Here is a 20,901-nt window from a genome sequence, read left to right as displayed (position 1 = left end):
CTATACACGCAGGTAAATCCAAATGTTCAAACTAATCGTTTTTGACACTTATCTCCAAAAATGTGATGGTGGTATTTTTTTATGCTTTCGATTATTGTCCCATATGAATTGCAGATGTTGGTCTTTTCCTTATACTCAAACTCAGATATGAATGCACAGAGCACTATAGACGGCTTCAACGTGTTTGATCAATTTGATTATACTGTTATGTATTTTTTCCTGTTATATAGGCGGAAAGGGACGAGAGCATCACATGTTTACATTTATCACAGTCTGCGTTGAATGTGATTTTTGTTTTGCTTATTTGCCAATTTCCATAATTTGTTTCTCTTAAACAACCCAAAGGAAAAAAAAAATAAAAGAGAAGAAAATCATAAAATTGGTATACACTATTCATTTAATAGCATTAACGACGCTACATTTTTCATGTTTATCTTATCAATAAACAGGTCACAATAAAAAAAATATTAACCAAAAGAAATTATAAAGTCATCAAGAGCTGAGGTGCATTCAACAAAATCCAGTAGATAGTAAACTTAACCGTTGTTATAATTTTAATGTTAACATGGTTTCCATAGTTTTGACGTGGTTGTTACAGGCTCTACACTCGAGGTTTAAACATCCCTGAAATGATGATATAAACATTGATGTCTGACACATAAGCAACATATAGGGATGAATGCAATTTGATTGTCATAAACACACTTTTGTTCATATGTACAGGTATTTATGAATACATTTGTATAATAACTTACGTATATCGCAATACTTTCCAATCCAATGTATGCTGTTGCAAACACACCGGGCCTCTGTTATCGACATTACTTCACACACGCCGTTTTTACAGGGCATATAGTCACATGGATCTTAGAAATGGAAAGAAATCAGAAATAATTGTTTTTATGTCAGAGGTTTGCGTATACACCGATAACTAAATTTGTTTTGAAACATGAAAGTTATAGTAGAAAATCTCAACAATGAAAACTTATAAAATAATATTGCAAAATTTAACGTGACAGTGGTCAATATTAATACTCACTTGTACTTATATCACAGAATTGCCTATGCCAGCCATAATCACAGACACACCGTGTTTCTGTTTCGGATAGAGCTTCACAGCGGCCTTGATTACACTTGACATTAGCACATGTATCTGTTAGAAAAACACCCATTCAATAATTTATTTTTCAATTTGTGTCACCCGCTTTTCTTTAAAATAATTAATATTGCGTATTATACCTTTTACAGCAAAGAAATAATGCATAATGTATCGTGCAAATTAAACGTGTACTATACTGCTGTAGGCGATTTTCTTAGGCTATATATACTTGTCAAAATTTCTAACGCCCCATGAAAGTGTCTGTATTATACTGTTCGTAATTCTTATTATTTTGATCATGAACAATTATAAATAATATTAAAGCATTTTATGAAAAACTTAATCAAAATTTGATCAAGGGCTTTGTAAAATAAATCAAGAAGGTAGAGGTACCTAAGATATAAAAATTACAACATTAATACCTCATACGTTCCCCATTTGCACTAATGTTATCATCTCATAGAGATCCCATGATTGAATATAAAAAAACCTTTGGGAAAGGTTGTTCCATATGTTAATGTGGACTAATTCTGCGAAATTCGGATGCTGAGGATCTATCTCACTTTTGGATTTTTATCGTTCCGCCTATAAAGGCCATGGATTTGGTCTAAAATGTGCTTAGCAGTTGCGCGTGCTGTACGGTGTCTATCGGAAAGGTGAGTTACTCTTATGAAGCGGTAATGTTGACCTGTTGTTACAAGACATTTTGGCCTTCATGGTGAGTCTTCAACACTTCCGGTTGTATTGAACTTCCGGCGAAGTCTTCGAATGATTTAGTGGTGTCTAAAAATCTAGCAATCTGTGATGAAAATTATGAATTAGGAAAAGTTGTAATGTTGTTTAGGACCTCCTTTTTAAAGGTTAAAAGTAATTACAGCAAATGTTGTGAAAGGAAACAAACCAATTGTGATCCGAGCTCTCCTTGGACCACGCAAACTGGCCTTGAAAGTTCTTGGGCAGAGGCGCACTGCATTTTTCTGAATTGTTTTTAAGTCTTTTACAATTACTTAAAGATAGGGAATAGATCGAAGCGATTCCTTTTGAAAAACGTATCCGAGAAACATATCGAACACGCATTCCACGCTTTTTAACAAAAACGGTCATGGTCGAGCTATTACTTACTCGATTACAATTTTTCGACATGAACAGTTGAGCATTTTAAACAGCAGTCGATAGTTGCAACAACTTAAAAATTGATGTTGATTTTTTGTAAATAATAAAAAAATAAAAACGTGGCGTTAGAAATTTTGGACAGTATATACATTGTATATCCCTTTAAAGTGCAAACAGTTCATTTCGTATTTAAATTGCACAAACATATTAAGAAATATGTACACTTTTTTGATAAAGATAGTTAATAAAAACTAATTTAACACGGAGTCATATTCACTTGCTGACAACCAGGGCGAAAGAAAAGAAAAATACATACAACATAAACATATATATTTGTTCTGCTCTTTTAAATTTTGAAAAAAAAAGAAATTGTAAATAGTTGAAATCGAAAGGTAAGATATTTGACCCACATATATCACATCTGTCCCCGCTCCAACCCTCGTCGCAATCACACGTGTATGTCGAGGACGACAATGGGAAACACACTCCATTCAGACAACTTTTATCGGTACAGATATCTGTGAACATGGAAATATAATACTTTAACATTAGAGCCTTAACTTTCTTTATAAATAATAACAATAATGATGATTATAATAATAATAATAATAATAATAATAATAATATTAATAATGAACCAATCAATTTCTATTCAAGCTCCAATTCAGTAATTGTACAAATATTGCTGTTTAATTTGTGGGATCAATACGATAATATAGCTACCCGATAAGTAGAATATACTGCTCCGAGCATAGCTTCATCATCATATTGAGAAAAAAACAGACAAAAATCAACAATTGTTATTTTATGATGTGATTAACAATGAGCCATAGGCGGGTACGACAGGTCAGCAGGGAAAGCTCACCCCTCCTAGGCATCTGATCCTCCATCTACCTTTTTGGAGGTCCGTGTTGCTCTGCTTTAAATTCGTATTACGCTTTATGGATTTCTGAGATGGTTGACATTTTGTAATTGTCATTTTGTCATTACAGGCGAACTGAATCGGACAGTAGAGTACCGATCAAACCCAACCTAAAGCAGAGAAGACCCGAACCTAACTCCGGTTTACTTTCGGGGTTTACTTGGAGCTTGACATTTTGTGTCCACTCGGGGTTTACTTTGGGTTCACTCTAGGTTTACTTTGGGTTTGCATTCGGGGTCCACTTTACGAATTGAAGTGTGAAGCTGATAATGTTCTTATTTTTACAATCTTACTGAGAGTACTTCATGTCCGTTGTATATTCCAAATACACACGTAACGTCTTCCTTCAGGGGTATACTTCTGATCAGGGTTTACTGTTTGTGTCTTCTCTTGGTTTACTTTGGGTTTAGTCTGGGTTTATTCTATCATATACGGAGTAAACCCAAAATAAACCTCAAAAGTAAACCAAAGGTTTTGTAGATGTTTAATTACTATTAGATAGGATCTGATTTGTATCATATCTAATATACAAACGAACAAAATAGGTATCATCTTTTAGTTTGCAGCAATGGCCGAACCAATTCAGAAATGTAATATCTCATGGAACGACATAATAGAAATTTATCGTTGGGTTTTTGAAATTTGTAATCTTTTGTTTTGGTTTCATGCCGGAAAAATTTTAACATCATAAAATGAACGCTTTCACCAATGTTACATTAAAAAGTATGTCATGATATATCACAACAAACTTGTTTCTCTCTATAGTAAATGATCACTAAATGCAGAAAAAAATGTAACAACACACATTTTTCGCAGTATTGTCCGGAGAACCCTATCTGGCAGCTGCAATGAGAGTGGACAGTGAGTGTGCTTCTGTTGACAACAATTTCACATGTTCCACCATTTTGACATGAATTACTTTCACATGGGTTAACTTCATCTGTTGTAAAATGAACTATACATTTTATCTTAATTGCAGCGTGACGTTTGAGAAACAATTAAATCTCCTTACCTACCGTATCAAAGAATGAATAAATAAAAGTACCACCCCCCCCCCCCCCCAGAAAAAAAAAAAACAAATAAAAAAAAAACAAATAAAAAACAAACAAACTTTACAAAAACAAAAACAAAACAAAAACGAAACTAGCAAAACAAAAAATGAAGGGAAAGACGGAAAATCAAAAACATTAGATATATACATATAAGGCAGAAACAATTTTTTTTTTAATATGTCCATCCTTAAGTATTACATGCTTAATTGATAATTTTTTCACATCAACGCAACGCAAACATCTCCAATGCTCACTTCGTACAGTACTTCTTTGGAATCACTAGAATTCGTTGTGGCACATAAACTGAAAGCTGACGCAGTCACATGATGACTTCCCAATAAATAAGCAGAAACTTAAATCCCACTACGATTGGTCCACGTAAGTCTCAACCATTCCACGATATCATATGATATCCTATGCATAAAACTTACGGCAAAGTAGTGGTGTTATGCTAATGTTATCTAAAGCAATGTGTTGTTGTCCATAAACCCCATCAAACTCGATCTAAAAGACACAGAAAACGTTTTTTGGTTATCGACTATGTTGGTATTTCATTTCTTAAAAAATTTTAATGTGCATATTTTTTCAATATTTGTGCGAATTGTTAAATACTACAAGCCAGTTAATTCTCATTTTTACACTACATCTATTGCAATTCTATCAAGGACCTAAACATACCTTCATGTTATTGCCTGCAGGAAGGTCAATTTCAGTACTTGTCCAGTTGTTACCAGTAGTTGTATTAAATACAAGATTCGAGGTTCCTGAATCACTGGATATCCTGACCGTCATTGTGGTCGCATTATTGCCTCCATTATTGTTTTCCGCTAAAGCATAATCAAACCGAAGGCACCGATTGGCTCCTAGAAACAAGAACAGTTATGCAATATGAATGTAGCAATCTTTAAAATAATAGTTATATTCAATCTTCTGAAATTGTCATATGCTGTTTACATGTACCTGACATAAACAATGAGTTAACTTTAAAACTTGAAAAAATTACTTTCAAATACGGCAGATGTTTTCAATTTTGCAATCTTTCCATATGGAATTGAATTTGAATAAACGTTATCTACGAGTATAGCCATCAGGTAACCATCGGAGGCTGTTATTTCAGTGCCATTTAAGTCCCAGTACTGCAATAAAGATGTATTAGTTTACGGATAGCTATACAATAAGATACATTTAATGCTGTCATTGAATAAAACCATTACTTGCTAATTATGCCATAATTAAAACGTATGCAGACTACATGTGTAGTCTGCCAAAAAGACACGTCTTTGGTACGAATGCAAGTAATTTCTCCTAAAGTATTCAGGAATCTATCTCTGGTATTGTTTATCAGTTCTTCATGTATTTGAAATAATATAATTTTTTTCTAGATAGGCACATGAATTTCATATCAATTTAGAGTTGACAAATAGATATATGCAATAGATATTGTTCACACATGCCAAAAAAAAATAAATCTGTAGCCCTTTCCACAATAAATCTAAAGATTTTAATAAAAGTTTCTTGAAAGAAACCTTTAGTGCTTTTCATGTTCGCATCCATTCATGTAACCGGTTTCACTGAAGATTTCGCTTACAATTATTTGTTTTCTCATAATAACTGACCGATTCTTTAAATGATTGTTTTAAAAAAGAGAAATATATAAATAAGTTCTTATAGACAAGATGCAATGCATATACCTTTTTTGTGAACCATATCACATCACCACCCGAAGAACCATGTGTCATTAATGTTGAAAAGTCGCGCTCAAAACTGTCTGTTACAGTTGCATTCGCTAGACATGAAACATATATAAATCAAAGTACTGAAGAACTGACGGGAGTTGATTTTCTCGATGTTTATTTATTTTAAAATCAATGATATGTTATTTTGCATGACAAGTACATGTAGTTTCTAATTTGAAATACGCACATTTTTATGATATGAATTGTTTGACTTTTTCGACAAGAATGTCGAGAAACCCCCATATGAATCATGTAAAATAATATTTAAAGATAAAATTAATTCAATCAAACTATGTGTCAGTGATGGAAATGTTTCTCGAAAATTGTATGGATCCAAGCAATATTGAACTCTAGTCTCGTTCAACCAAACGCTCGGCTGACACCGTAAATCTCCGATAAGGATTTACGGAGACAGCCGAACGTCGAGTTGAACGAGACTATATTGAACTCTGGCGTAGGAATACATACGTCTACAAAAAACAATTAAATTGTTCGTACTATATAAAATCTGACTATTTTCAAGGTATTTACATGTATAAATAAGTTTCCTTGAAAAAACAATGCTTTAGCATATATTACATCGAATTTATCTATTATTTTCAAGAAATAAATCTTGTCAGCGGTAATGATTTGTGCTGAGGTCCAAACACTGTTTCACTTTCGGTTTGTCTGAGTAACTGCATAGGAGAGTTGATTAAAATCAACTCCCAAAAAACAACATAGTGATAAATGATTAAGAGGAAAAACGATAAAAAGATAACCAATGATACTGTATCATAAGAAAAGAAAATCAAAGTGTAGGTCCCACACTAGCTTTTATTTACTGGTTTAAGAATTAGTTGGAAAAAATGAAATAAAGAACTATTTTTTTCTAAAATTAAATACCTGCTACAGTATCACAATTAGTCCCTGAATATCCCCCAGTACACAAACACGTGTAATTGTTGATCGATGCACCATCTTCACATTTTGCAGGGTATTTACAAGGGGAACTACTGCATGCTTTTCATTTAAAAATTGAACATGATTTAAATTAATTTAACCAAATGAGCGTATAAACCAGTAATAAAAACAAGTTTCGCTATTTTTTTTTATATAAGTAGCAGTTACATGTTATACAAATCCATTAGATATTTGGCATTAGAACTAAAGGTAAATATCAGAAGATGTTAGATTGAAATTAAACAAAAAATACGCTACCGTTTTTTAAAGGATACATTTCATTTACAGTTAATTCGTTTAAATAGAATATGTTAGAATTGACATAAACAATCAGGAGAAATATGTTCATCATTTCTATTGGAAAACTATCACTTACATTTTGATTCTTTTACATGTAAAATATACATAATTTCATCAAAGTTTCTGTTATTTTCATCGATTTGAAAAATAAAATTGTTTCAAACGTTACCAGATGGCGTTGCAGTCACCGACAAAATAAATCCATTCCCGGGAGAGATGGTCTTGTATCGATCGCTATCAAAGCGGACGATCATTATATTGGTCGGACCAAGGTTTTGCTTGGTGAATGTTGCACCTCCTGAGTTTCCACATATTCTGTTAAAGAAGTCATTAAGATGACGCCTTTGTAAGTATAACTACACAGCAAACAAAACACAACAGGAAGCGGATATAGAAAACATTTACTGTGGTTTCATTAATATTCAAGGGCATCAATTTTCGTGGATAAAGTGAAAATCACAGTTTCAAGGATATGTAAATTCGTGGCCAGTGACCCTATCAATACAAAATGTTAATAAAAGTTGCACTTCAATGAACATTTAATTTTGTGGATCAACTAAACAACGAAATCCACGAAAATTGGTATTCAACGAATATTGATGAAACCACAGTATATTGTTACGTACTCCCTGTAGACGTAAACATTTTCCCCAAGAAAAACACCGTTAAATGGCTAGAAACACCATTATACCAAGTATATTATTGACGATTTATCTTTATATATTCTTTTAGTTGACACAAATCATTACAGTGCGACATTTTCATTTTAACTTAAACGATATTTCATATTTTTTGAAAAACTAATAAAAAAATATAGGTAGAAAAAGAGACATTGAATCTAAAAAGAAACATACAGTTTTCCTGGGGCTCCAGAGAGATAATCCCTTATTTCTAGGTAATGATAGCAGTGGGTTTGATTAATAGGTGGGAGTCCTAAGCTATTTACGTAGACTTGGATTTTGGTCTTCTTGGGGCCCTGTTTAAAACAGAAATAATAAAGATCAATCCAAAATATAAATTTATTAGCATGTTCTTAGTGAGAAAATATTACTTTGATACATATTAATACTGTGGATATTTTGTAGATTCATTTTTAGATTTTTTGGGGCTTTTATTTGGGTTTTTTTTTTGTTTCTGATTGGTGTTATGTTTTGTCTTGGTAGAGGGACTGACATTATTGTCATTAATTTTCAAGAGACATTCTTTTGACGAAATGCTGGCTTGTCTTGATCAAAGTTAATGATAACAAAAACCTCAAGAGAAGCAACAGTGTGGTGATTTAATGCAGACCTTTGCTGTGCTTGTTGTTTGAAACAAAGAGGACCAACATGTGATACATTATAGTAAAAATAGACATGTATCTTAGAAGTAAAAGTAGAGATTCATAATATTTACCTTGATTAACCATGTACATGTCAGGCCTGTCTTATACCCAACCATGTCAATCAACTCTGATTCTTTGGTAAACAAATTGATTGTCCCTCCGCATCCTAATAAGAACAACGTTTAATATGATTGTGTCTTTTATCACAGGACAATATAGCATTTATCTCTATGACTTAGCATATATTTGGTATTATAGTAACACTAAAATTCCATTTGTACCATAAAGATTATATTTTTCAAAAATGTAACATTTCTAAATATATATCCTACGTTAACATTTAGATTAACTAAACTAACCAGCACTGGTGTCTACACGTGTACAGTCAGGTCCTGACAGGCCATCAAAACACTCACAGCTACACACACCACGCACCTGCTTCACAAAACCTCCGTTCTGACAGATTTGCGGATTGATGCAGTCGTCTGAATTATTACAACAACAAGATGCAATTAACACACATTAAATTCGAAATTTTATATTGTAAGTTTATCAAAACATAATAATGTTTCTCATAATATCAAAATGTTTGTATTTTTTAAAGTTAAAATAGTCATATATCAAGTTAAAATTCCGAATGTACAAAGGCAATGTAATTCGAAAGTTACTACTACAAATATAATTTTACATATTGAGTTAATATTAAAGCACATAACTACATTTCTTAAGAAAATATTTTTACCCCAAATTAGAAATCGTTCATCATTATCAAACATAAATATAAATATTAAAAAAGATGTTTAAAACAAAATAAAATTATTTTACAATCATTTGGATAACAATTTATAGGACGATAACAATGCCATATATTTTTAAAAAGCATTTACTCAAAATTCAACTAGATGTTTCACCAGAAAAATGGAATATACACTCAACCCTATCTAATTAATAAAAACTTTATTACTCTTTGGGACACATATTTGATATTTATAATTGACTTTTTTCGTTATCAGTTAAAGTTTCAGTAAAGTTTCAGTTAACATTCAGGTGACTTAATGTTTTAACACTGTTGTTTGGGGGAGGGGGGTAAATTAAATCAAACATATAATACTATATCAAAGTAGGTCAACTTATTAATGATCTACTTGCACAAGTTTAACCTCCACCATTTAGGCATTCTTCAAAACTTTTATCTAACATTTAACAAAAGTGCACTATGTTCATCAAGAAGTAAATAATGATACGTTTCATCCATTCAGTTTACAATATGTTCAAGCACACTCATATGACTGAATGAGAGGGTTTCTTACTACAAGGTGGTATTAAAGAACGAATCATACCGGCGCATTTGTAGAATGCATTTAGTTCCGCTTTATCGTAGAACGTGAGATCTTTGTGTTTTAAATATGTCAGATATTCCAAGTCAGGGTCATGAAGATAGAAGCCAGCCTACAATATGGAAACAGAACGTGCAATTCATTTCAAATTTAACTACCTAAAATGGTATGTCTTACGACGGTTTCTGACCGTTGTACTATTATTGCAATCTTTTACAAATATCAATCTTGCGTATTTTTATGACAATTTGTTGGATTTTAGAAACTATACATAGGGATATGAAAAAAAAAAATTTGGGACTTATGCATGCGCTTTGATTTCACTATGATTATCAGTAATTTTAAAAGAAAAAAGAAATTCTTGAGAGTAATACATAACCTGTTCAATATGACATCCCATATCAGACGGAGGCCCGTATCAGCTGTATCAATGTAAACTAGTTAACATTTAAATAGACAACAACTAATTTAACGTTTATTTAAGGGATTATGAAAAATTTATGAATAAGCAGATACCCTTCATTATAAAAACACTGCATTAATACTCCATGCTTTTCCCGTTTGCACTGATATCATTTCATAGAGATCCCAAAGAAAAGAAAAAAGGCCTTATCCATAAAGGTCTATAAAATGCCGTGTAACAGCGCTTTTTGTGCGATGTTAATCAGAAACGTGAGTTACCCTTATATGGAACGCCTGGACTATCTTAACATGGCAAAACTAAATTCGTTATGTGCTTATTTTTTTTTTTGGAGCGTTAGAGTTATTCGTTATCTGATGTCTTTGTATCAATTTGTAGGGGGGGGGGGGGGTTATCATCTTGTGGTGTAATTATATGATATGCATTTATTATAATTTCATGTTCATTTGTCATTATGTGATGTGCATTTGGCACTAGTTTACGTGCATTTGGCATTCTGTGATGAGCTTTCATCATTATGTAACCATAATCTATCATTATTGCATGCTTATATGATTCGCATTTATCATTATGGCATGTGCTTTTTTAATCATGTGATGTGATTTCGTCTTTACATAATGAGTTGTTGAACTTCAATTTGTAACATGGTCTCTCTTTACTCGATATGTTTTTTTTTTTTTTGGAGATTTGCAAATTCTTGTTTCAGGCTAACACAGAAAGTGATGTGGAAAAATGAAGGAATTACATGCTTTGTTATAACATACTGGTGACATCAACAAAAATGCATTGGGAATTCTACTTTTAAAAAAAAAAAGTCCCTAATGAATTTAAACGTAAATGCGATCTTAAAATGAATATTGTTTGAACGAATTTTAATGTATACTCTCTGTGACCTGTCTAATAGAGATTTAGTACAATATTGGTTGCAAAATTGTTCGTATTTCATTAATGTAACTGCATTGTTGAAAACAATAGTATTTGATGCATACCTTTTTAAAACATTCCTTATTAATGAAATATTTGTTAATAATACGTATCGGACTTAAACTAGAGCATGATAAATGCTGATGATTAAAAATGCTTTAAGTTTGTACAAGGTAAAACAAAACATGTAAAGGCCGTTTTCTTTCCTCAGTAAATATAAATGAGTCGAAAACTCTGCCAAAACGGTTAAAAAACATTGTTGGTATCTTATATTAATGACAACTACCGTGTTTTCGAGAAGAAAAAAAAATACAGTTAAATGTTTAAATCTTGAACGAATTCATTGTGATTTAAAATAGTATCTTTCACGTGCAGCTTTTTCTTTCATGCGGGGGGTTTGGGGTGTATCCATTCAGTCACGTAACGAAGGATTTCAGAAATGCCCTTCTCTCAGGTTCCACTTATCAAAAACTCTTCAGTATTTGAGAAAAAAAAAATTAACCACGAAGACTGTTATCTTTGGGATGGCTGTGCTATGTCTTATGTACCAAAGAAAATCAAATTTGTGGTCTTTATACATGAAATGTGATGTACAATTGCAATAGCACAACTGGCTGTTACATGTACATGTAATACTTTATTTTACATTTAAATAAGATACATACAGCTAATCCATATTGAAGTATAGAACCTAGGTTATATTCTCTGGCGTTGGTCAACTCGAAACCTAGGTTTTGCAATTCATATTCTTTGGATATTCTAGCCCAATCAACAGACAAAACTCTGTGCCGATCATTCCCCCTATTCTGTACATGCATAGCACCGGCAACATGCATCATCTCGTGTAGAACGGTATTCATCTAAAATAGTATTCAAAACATCAGGCAAACGGCATCATATTCCAAGTCTACGAGGTATCGTAAATGGTCTTATTTAAGATAGTCATTTGAGATTTGATTCGTTGAATTAAATGTATGTTATTAATCAAAATATGAGTGATAATTTATTTTAGAATAAATGGTCCTTATTAAACATTTTAAGTAAAATCTACGGAAATGCAAAACGCTGAATTGTTCTTAAATCAAAATAGTCCTTCTATGCAATGATTATACCACATGTCGTGTGTAGCATTCATGCACACATAACTTGTTCAAGTAAATGAAACAGAAAATCTAAATTTCACTTGCTGCATTTCCTACAAATATTTCTTTGTGCTAATTGACCAAAGTGTTTTTAACTGTCACTACAGTACAGAACTATACTTACACTAGTACAGCGAAATTCGGACAAATGCAAGGGATGAACCCCATCATTACGGAACCCAGGCAGTGTCCCGCAGCTTTAGAAAACGACAACAGCAATATCTATCACACATCAAGAACTTCCAAATACAAAAAATAGCTAGTTTTGATAATTTGAATTATTTTAATTGAAGAACTTTCATAGGTAACTTAAAAGTGCTCTCTTGTATTATAATCTTTAATACTTTTAACTGCATTGTAGATGTATATATATTTGTGATTTTTTGGACAATTATTTGGAAATCAAAAGAAAACCGATAGTCCACACCGAGTTAAAGTTACCAATCCTTATTTTCATTACTACTTTCAGTTCTCCTTATTAGAGAAATAATAGTTGTGTCTGTAAAAAAGCAGTACATATAGAAAAATATATATCCTTTTCACTGTTACGACCTGAATTAACCTTCGACCAATATCAGCCAGAGAGTCATTTTTATTAAATGTTCATCTTCATTACAAACTAAGTTATAACACACAGAATATATTAGCTGAGACTCCTTTCATCTAGAAAAATAATTTGATCACAAAAAGAATGAGTGGTGCTCGAATCTATATCTTAGAAAACTACCAAATAATGAAAGGATAATTCAGAGGAGTTCCGCAAGTGTATGATACAGATCCGTGATAGCCCTGCAGACTGATGTCAGATCTGTAGAACAGAGAACCGTAGCCTAATATTATAAGGTGATCTTTTCTACAAACGCAAACCTCTATTGACATTATATTTACAAAGTTCTGTATTTTAGACATTGCTAGATATTGCCTTTTGTTCCATTTTCTTTTTTTTTCTTTTTCTTTTGTTGGGGGGATGGGGTGTTTGCCATCGTTGTTATCTGAGCATTTGTCATGTCTCAAAGTACATGGATGTGTCGTTTAGTTCAACTGTGTCTAGGCAAATTCAAGATGTCATAAAACGTCTTTGCATGTGTGAATCGGCAACAAAACCATACAGGGCGTAAACTAGCCTTGCTTGCTGTGTATGATGAAACTTAACACCATCTTTTTAATTGATATTTTTTATACATTACTGCAGTAGTTTATTGAGCATTGAATGCTTATTCCTTAATATCCTAAGACACACAGGAATCTGCAAACATTGTCAAAACATCATACAAGACAGACGGTATCAAAAATCAAAAATGAATGCGCATATTTACATTTGTTTCTTTTCTTTGTCTTTTTTTTTTTTTGTTTTTGTTTTTTTTTTGTGTGTTTGTTTGTTTGTTTTGTTCTTTGTTTTTTGTTTTTTGTTTTTTTTTGGGGGGGGGGGGGGTTGGGGGGGGGGGTTATTTCTTGTCTTGTCAACCACGTGAAAAATACCTCAAAATAACTGTATTACCCGGAAGGAAAGTGAGAAGTAATGAGGAATTAAATGTTCAGTTACTATAACTGACATTTTAGCTTGTGATGTGCCACTTAAACAGCGTTCAACCTTTGTGACGTCATGATAACACTCAAAATTTACCAGTGTTATAGTGATACAATTTTTAGCTTTCCATACACTATTAACGCAAACAACCAATGACGTGCACCTTGAATGTATTTTAGAAAGAAACATACATGTTTCATTGGTTTTTTATTTGTTAATATGTTAGTCACTATTTCATTCGCAAAATAACTTTATAAATTAAAACTGTTGCTATACCAATATGATTTTTTTTACTTACAATGTATGGTTATCTCCAATTATTGCTACATAGTTGGGTTGATTCGTATGAGGAACCCATTTGACACAACCTGCCATGTTAAATTTGTTGACAGCACTCTCTATTATATTTTTGACTCTGGTGTCTGAAGTAAATTCGTATGAAAATTCAACGAAAGAAAATCAAAACAAGAAACACCCCATCTCACCATGAAACCAAAAATAATAATAATAATAAAAAAAAAAAAAAAAAAAAAAAACAAAAAAACAAAACAAACAAGCATTTATAGAAAACAAACAAACAGACATATGAATAAATAATTGAATCAAACTAAAACAAAGGAAAGCGCAATAGCCTATATTTTTTTTCCAAAGCGACTAGTTAAAATCTATATTACGCAAACTTAGGGACTATAAATGTTAGATAAAGCAGTATTACATTGAACTATGCTTCAATTTTTATTTATTATTTTTTTGTGCCATTAAAAATTCTAAAACTTACTATTTTGATTTTTTCAATACAATTACAAAGTCAAATTATACCTCATTTCCCTCCAAATAACTTAAAACAATTAATACCACAAACTATACAGCAGGGTTGTGGCATAATAGCAACATACCCATATGATAAGTTTTATAGTTGATTTTAAATGGGATAATCCTATTTGGCCATTTTACTCCATCTTTTTTAATAAAGATTCTCTTTCCTCGATTTCGGTTTTTATTCTGTAAGAAATGCAGATTTGGAAATATTAAACTATAATAAGTTAAAAAAGAAATACATTGCACCTGCAAATGAAATTAAAAATAATCACAGGCTTTTCGTTACAATGGTGTTTTGTCAGATTTTGTCAGATCTAAGCACTATGGTGTTGTATTTAGGCATTTTTTAATGTTTGATGCAGGTTAATAATTTTATCATTTCTTAAAGTTTCAATTTGAATGAGGGTTACGGCTTTGTGTGTAATATAACCAGCTTTCGTTCATATTTGAACAATGCATTATTATTAGGTTACGTAAACTTACATTCCTGTCATCCGCCTTTGGTGGAGGCCAATCATTATTTTGAGGCTCGATGATTTTACTCGGTTTAATATTGATATTCTTAGGCTATTTAAAAAAGAAATAAACAAAAGCAGTAAAATAAGTGCGAACGAAGATACGGAATAGGTAAGGTAATACATGCACTGATTAAAAACATATTTTTTTCCAAATTAATTGAATTGAATTGAAGCAGAAAAATACGTTATGTATTTTCGTCTATGAGGTATTGAAAATAAAGTAGTCGTAAAGAAGAATAAAAAATAAAAATTAAAAAACCGTTTATTTGCTTTTATGTATCGTATGCCATTATTTAACCATACACACAAACGGTGTAACATTGTTAGCCACGTGCACATTGCTCGCCTACATTTTGAATAGATAATTTTTCAAAAATTATTGTAAACTTCACAAAAATGTATCATGCATTCAAAGATTGTGATTAAACAAAACCGATACTGTAAAAACAAAAATGTTGCCCACTACAAATTTGGTCTGTGTACCTGAGTAGGACTCAACACATTTTTTTTTCACGAGCATGGGCTCCTGTTAAAATTATGATAGTCGCTTAATGTTTTACAAATTTATTATTTCCTTTGAAAGATTTCATCAAAGCAGCAGTAGTTTTTGAGGAATTAAATTATCACTCAATGTATATTTAAAAAGAATGAAAATACTATATTAAGTCTATGTCCTTACGAGAGTCATTCAAAAAATACGAAGACTTTTGTCATAGCTACGTTACTTAGCGTCATATAATTATTAAATTTGTTATACATTATTTAGCAATAGTTTCAAACAATTTGCAACAAACAAGTTAATTAATTCCCTTATTTCTAAGAAGAATCTAATCCTGCAAAAATGAGGTCACGAAGCACGGACAAAATTTGTGTTATGTCAACAATAGACCATATTATGTTGAAAGTTGGGCATAAAACCAAATAATATTGAAACCTCAAATTAAGTATAGTCATGGTATTTTATGTACCAAATAATGACGAGATGAATTGCTTTATCGAACAGATATTAGTAACTAAAGACAGATAGACCTCTTTAGATTTGATTAAAAACATCGACGTCGCCGGACGTCACAGCGCAACAAGAATTACAAACAGAATGGATTTAACTCGGGATAAAGCCAATACAAGCTGTGAAAATGGTTAATGGTACAACAAATAAGTCAACAATTATTTGCAAGTTTGTGTACGTGTTTAGCTGTAATAAATTTTGAGAGGGTGGTGGTAATTGTATTTTGAATATGAAACAGTCCAAAAGAGATAAGATAATCTGTAAATACTTGGTCAGAAAATAAGTAACGCCAACCGACGTTCAGTGTTATTCTTACTGTAAACTAAGAGATACACGGTTAGCAAATGAAAACTTTGGAGAACTAACGTATGACTCTCAATCAAATGTGTGCAAATAAGATGTTAAGTGGTTCAGTGCCATTTTAAATTGTAACGATAAAGGTACAAGAGACTAATCGTGATATAAAGATGGGGTGTATATCTAAAAACTGTGCGTGTTTAATCTTGACGGCATGTTTTGAACGTTACGTGCCGTGGTAAAAAAACACGTTGGTTTTTAAAAGGGGTATCAAAAATACCATTTTATCAAATGGGCTAAAACTTCGCATATCAATGACAGAAATGCTGGTGCACAGATTAATCTGTTAAATATGACTTTCATGAAAAAAATATGATTGACAGCCACACTGTCTTCATATTTTTTGATTGACCCTCGTATAAAAGAGAAATCTAATAGGTTTTCCATTATCAAACGAATCCAATATAAACACTCTTAAAAAATACACATTCTAGAAATATATAGATGCTGGATCAAAAAAACCAGTATTTTCTGGTCGACGGAACCACAAAGTAAACTTTAACAGAGTTGAGTATTTTCTTAAAATTACATTCCACATTTTTTGGCATGTTATGTGTATTGAAAGCTAGCATATAATTGTTAAGGTATACATCACATCTGCAGACTGGCAAGAAGTTCAAAAAGTGAAAATATTAGCAATAAATCATTATTTATTTTAAGATATAGTCTCATAGCAGTAGCAGTGTGTGCATACAGATTTTCCTAACGCTCTCGTCTGCACACACTGCTGCAGTGACGAGACACTCGATCAACACAAATGATTCGATGCTTAATAACATAAGTTTTTCCTCTAAGGTTTATCAGTTGAAGCCTCATTTTCTTAAGAATGTTAAATTTGATTCAAATATGGCTAAATGGTTTTAGAGAAGTAAGCAATGTGAAGAGTGTTGAGACGAAGATCTTAAGCTACAAGTGGACAAACAGACAGACAACAGGACGGACGGACGACAAACAAATAGTGATCAGAAAACCTCAATTGAACCTTCGGTTATGTTCAGGTTAAAAGTGATTTTTTTAAATTTATTTTTTCATCATTTCTAAGAAGGGCCAACACGACAAAAATGGAAACTTTATACAATACAGATCAGTATTGATGACGTGAACGCGACCTAATTTCAAAACAAATAAAAAAAAAACAACAACACAAACTTACTAAAAAACAGTTCCAGAAGTGACAACTGTAATATACATGTAAGGTGTTCTGGTTAATTACCTTGTCAAGTTCCTTAGTGTCCAACACTCTTTTCATTTCGTTACCATTCGCTGCGCTTACTTGACGGACAGAAATATACCACAATTTGTCCTCTGTGACATAATTTTAGTGATAGGTTACTGTATGATATATAATTTAAAAAAACAGATATTTCTATCAGAATAAATAAACGCACCAATAAATGTACTGCATTGAGATATCAGGAAAATATTTATCTTTGAGAAGTTTTACCTTATATAACTTATTATGCACATACATGGATAAAATAGTTTTTTGTTAAAGAACCTATACCAAGGATATTTTTTGGAATGTTCTTATCATACTGAATAAAATTACCTATGTTTTAACCAATATTCAATGGATGGGGAATTTCGTTCCATTAACATCATTCATTAATAAAGAATCTTGCTTAATAGCATTAAAATTGTGCATGTATTACAGTAAAACACGCTTATAACGAAGTCCCAGGGACGGCCAATTTAACTTCGTTATAAGCGTAATTCGTTATATCCGTCAAGTTTACAACATGAAATAGAGACTTGGGGAATGAAATTCACTTCGCTGTAAGCGTCAATTCATTATAAGCGTGTTCGCTATTACCGTGTTTTACTGTAATTTGATACGTATATTAAATATCAAACAATATCATCTTAATTATAAATGTTAATACGAGTACTTATCGTACATGCACATTAACATTTAGCAAACAGGTTCGATAACCCTGCAAGGTGCGTACTGGTCTACTTTTGCAGTATTTCTTAAAACAAGCATTGTTTTCCTATATAATCATCACATGGTAATCTGCTACATGTAAAATATGTTGATCTTAAAAATAAATTGCAGTTGTACATGATATTGCCACTTGACACTATTAGAATTTGGTTTTATTAATAGGTATAGAAAACACAATCCCAGAAAATATTCAATATGGGCGGAAAAAAACTATTTGAATAAATTTCATTTTGGGAAATTAGAAAAGCGGAATGATTTAAGAAAAACAAATGTAATTCATGATTAAAAAAAATATTAAATTAACAAACAAACCAAAAAAATAAATAAATTAATAAATAAAAGTAGGTTTCCACGTAGGATGTATGAGTTACAGTAAGTGAGGTTTAACTATTTTAGTGACAATAGTTTAAACTGTAACAAAGACTTAATATAAGATGTCATACCAATAAGATATATAAAATAGAATCAGCATTAAATTATGAAAATCATGCATTATTAAAACTAGTGGTAGACTATTCAAAATAACAAACTACTCTTATAATATGTAGTTTAAACCGACTAACCAACTTAAATCACCCTGGAAAAAAATAATTCGTAAACACAAGCGCAGTTTAATCATACAAAATACTGTAAGAGTGCATGTAATACAGAGTGTTTTATTTGTTATTTTCAGTAATATGAAAATTTGCATTCTGGTACTATTTGTGGCATTTTCTGCAAACACATATTAAAAAACACACACAAAATAAAACTACATTGTTCTTTTTCATATGAACAATTTAATAAATGATCAATGAAAGGCTTATACCGTATAGATGTAAAACGTCCGTGAAGTAAATAAATTTTCAGTTCTAAATGAAATCAGTGACTTTTGATTTTTGACATCGAAAGGCAAATAGAAAGACATTTGCAATAGGAATGTTACTTATCGTTATATTATTATTAAATCTAAAAGACATGTTTTAGCAATAGTTTAGCAATAGTTTCAGACAATTTGAAATGTACAAAATGAGGTCACGGCACACGGCCAACTTTTGCTTTATGTCAACAATAAACCATATTGTGTTGAGGTAATATATCTATAAATCGGGCTTAAAACCAAAAAATGTTAGCACCTTGAATTAAGAGTTGACACGATATTATATCAAAAAATAACGACGGATTATATAGATTTGATAAACAGATGTCAGTTACTAAAGACATATAGTCCTCTTAAAATTGACAAAAAAACATTGACGTCAGCAGACGTCACGGTGCAAAGAAAGGTATAAACAATAAGTCGATACAAACTGTGAAAATGCTCAATGGTGGAAAAAGATAAGTAAAACTTTATTAGCATGTTTGTGTTTAACTGTATTGTATTATCATAATTATTTTTTTGTCGGTGGGGGGGGGGGGGGGGGGGTAGATTGTAATTCGATTTTGAACATCAAAGTTACGAAAGAAAGATTATCTGTAAATATTTGGGCAAAAGAATAACAACGTTATCTAAAGTTCAGGGCAGGGTTCTTCTTAGAAAAAATAATCTCTTAGTGACCAGGCTACGTTCAGGTCACAGTGATAATTCGGCCCATATACTTGGAATGTAGCGGATCTGCTTTGCGTCAATTTCAATACACTACAAACCTTTTTAAACGTGCATATGTAGGTACATCCACAAAAAATCTATTTACTGGGTCGTACCAAGACATTTTGTTAATATTCACGTTTGAATGTGTCTGCTATTTTGTCGGAAATTGTACTCAGAATGTCTCGGATTTTATCATTAACATGGCGACCGTAAAGAGCGAAATTTCAAACGTGATGTTAAAAGTGGCAGTGATTTCGTTGCAAAGACAGTAAATATGGTAGAATAGAATTATAAAAGAGCAACATTGTAGGTATTTGAGACTAATCATATAAAAAAAACTAAAAACAAAAAACCGAGGAACTAACTTATCGTTCTTTAAAAAATGTGAACGGCTTAGCTGTTTTAAAGTGATGAAGTGCCGATTTCAACTGTATCGTGAAAAGCATACCAAAATCAGAGTGATAAGAAAAATATTTATAAATGGCATTTGTACTTCATACATGTATATAAAAAGCATTTTTGCGATGGTATATGATTATTATCAAACGAGTTGTGTGTTTTCTATCCCCGAGCCTTGGCGAGTTGATAGAAAACACACACTGAGTTGGATAAAAATCATATTCTATCGCAAATCATGAGATACTATTTTTAATACATGTTTTACCACGTTTTTTTTTGTTAAACCTCAATCTTTTCTATAACTGTACGCTGCACAGCACATTTACTACAAGACGTCAACAACGTTACACACGGGAAAAAAAGTTCATTAAATATAAAAAACATTCCTTTAAAGCACGTTTTCATCAATTAATGGGAAAAAACAGCATTAACTGCTTCACAATC

At 31.7% G+C, this 20,901-nt stretch overlaps 1 protein-coding gene across 1 annotated transcript; it reads right to left on the bottom strand.

Annotated features, from left to right (window-relative positions):
- Positions 1 to 523: 523 nt before the first annotated feature.
- On the bottom strand, positions 524 to 17,792 carry LOC128174016 (uncharacterized). The gene is made up of 17 exons (XM_052839663.1): positions 17,757 to 17,792; positions 15,143 to 15,226; positions 14,776 to 14,842; positions 14,139 to 14,187; positions 12,437 to 12,509; positions 11,836 to 12,030; positions 9,829 to 9,937; positions 8,848 to 8,973; positions 8,560 to 8,654; positions 8,019 to 8,140; positions 7,334 to 7,479; positions 4,865 to 5,049; positions 4,618 to 4,690; positions 2,623 to 2,730; positions 1,046 to 1,153; positions 756 to 866; positions 524 to 624 (listed from the first exon to the last, which is right to left on the bottom strand). Exons 1-17 carry the CDS (start codon positions 17,790 to 17,792, stop codon positions 602 to 604), a joined length of 1,710 nt encoding a protein of 569 aa, XP_052695623.1. The 3' UTR covers positions 524 to 601.
- Between the last annotated feature and the right edge of the window lie 3,109 nt (positions 17,793 to 20,901).

Source organism: Crassostrea angulata, chromosome 2 (assembly GCF_025612915.1).
Source record: "Crassostrea angulata isolate pt1a10 chromosome 2, ASM2561291v2, whole genome shotgun sequence".
Lineage (NCBI taxonomy): Eukaryota > Metazoa > Mollusca > Bivalvia > Ostreida > Ostreidae > Magallana > Magallana angulata.
The sequence above is the reverse complement of the archived record's forward strand: the minus strand, read 5'-3'. Positions and strand labels throughout refer to the sequence as shown.

Excerpts from the sequence above, each read along its gene's own strand:
- LOC128174016 (XM_052839663.1), bottom strand. The coding sequence starts at position 17,792 with ATGAAAAGAGTGTTGGACACTAAGGAACTTGACAAG. Across the intron at positions 15,227-17,756 it reads ACACTAAGGAACTTGACAAG|CCTAAGAATATCAATATTAA; the intron begins GTAATTAACCAG and ends TTTTTTAAATAG. Across the intron at positions 8,655-8,847 it reads ACGTGTAGACACCAGTGCTG|GATGCGGAGGGACAATCAAT; the intron begins GTTAGTTTAGTT and ends TGTTCTTATTAG.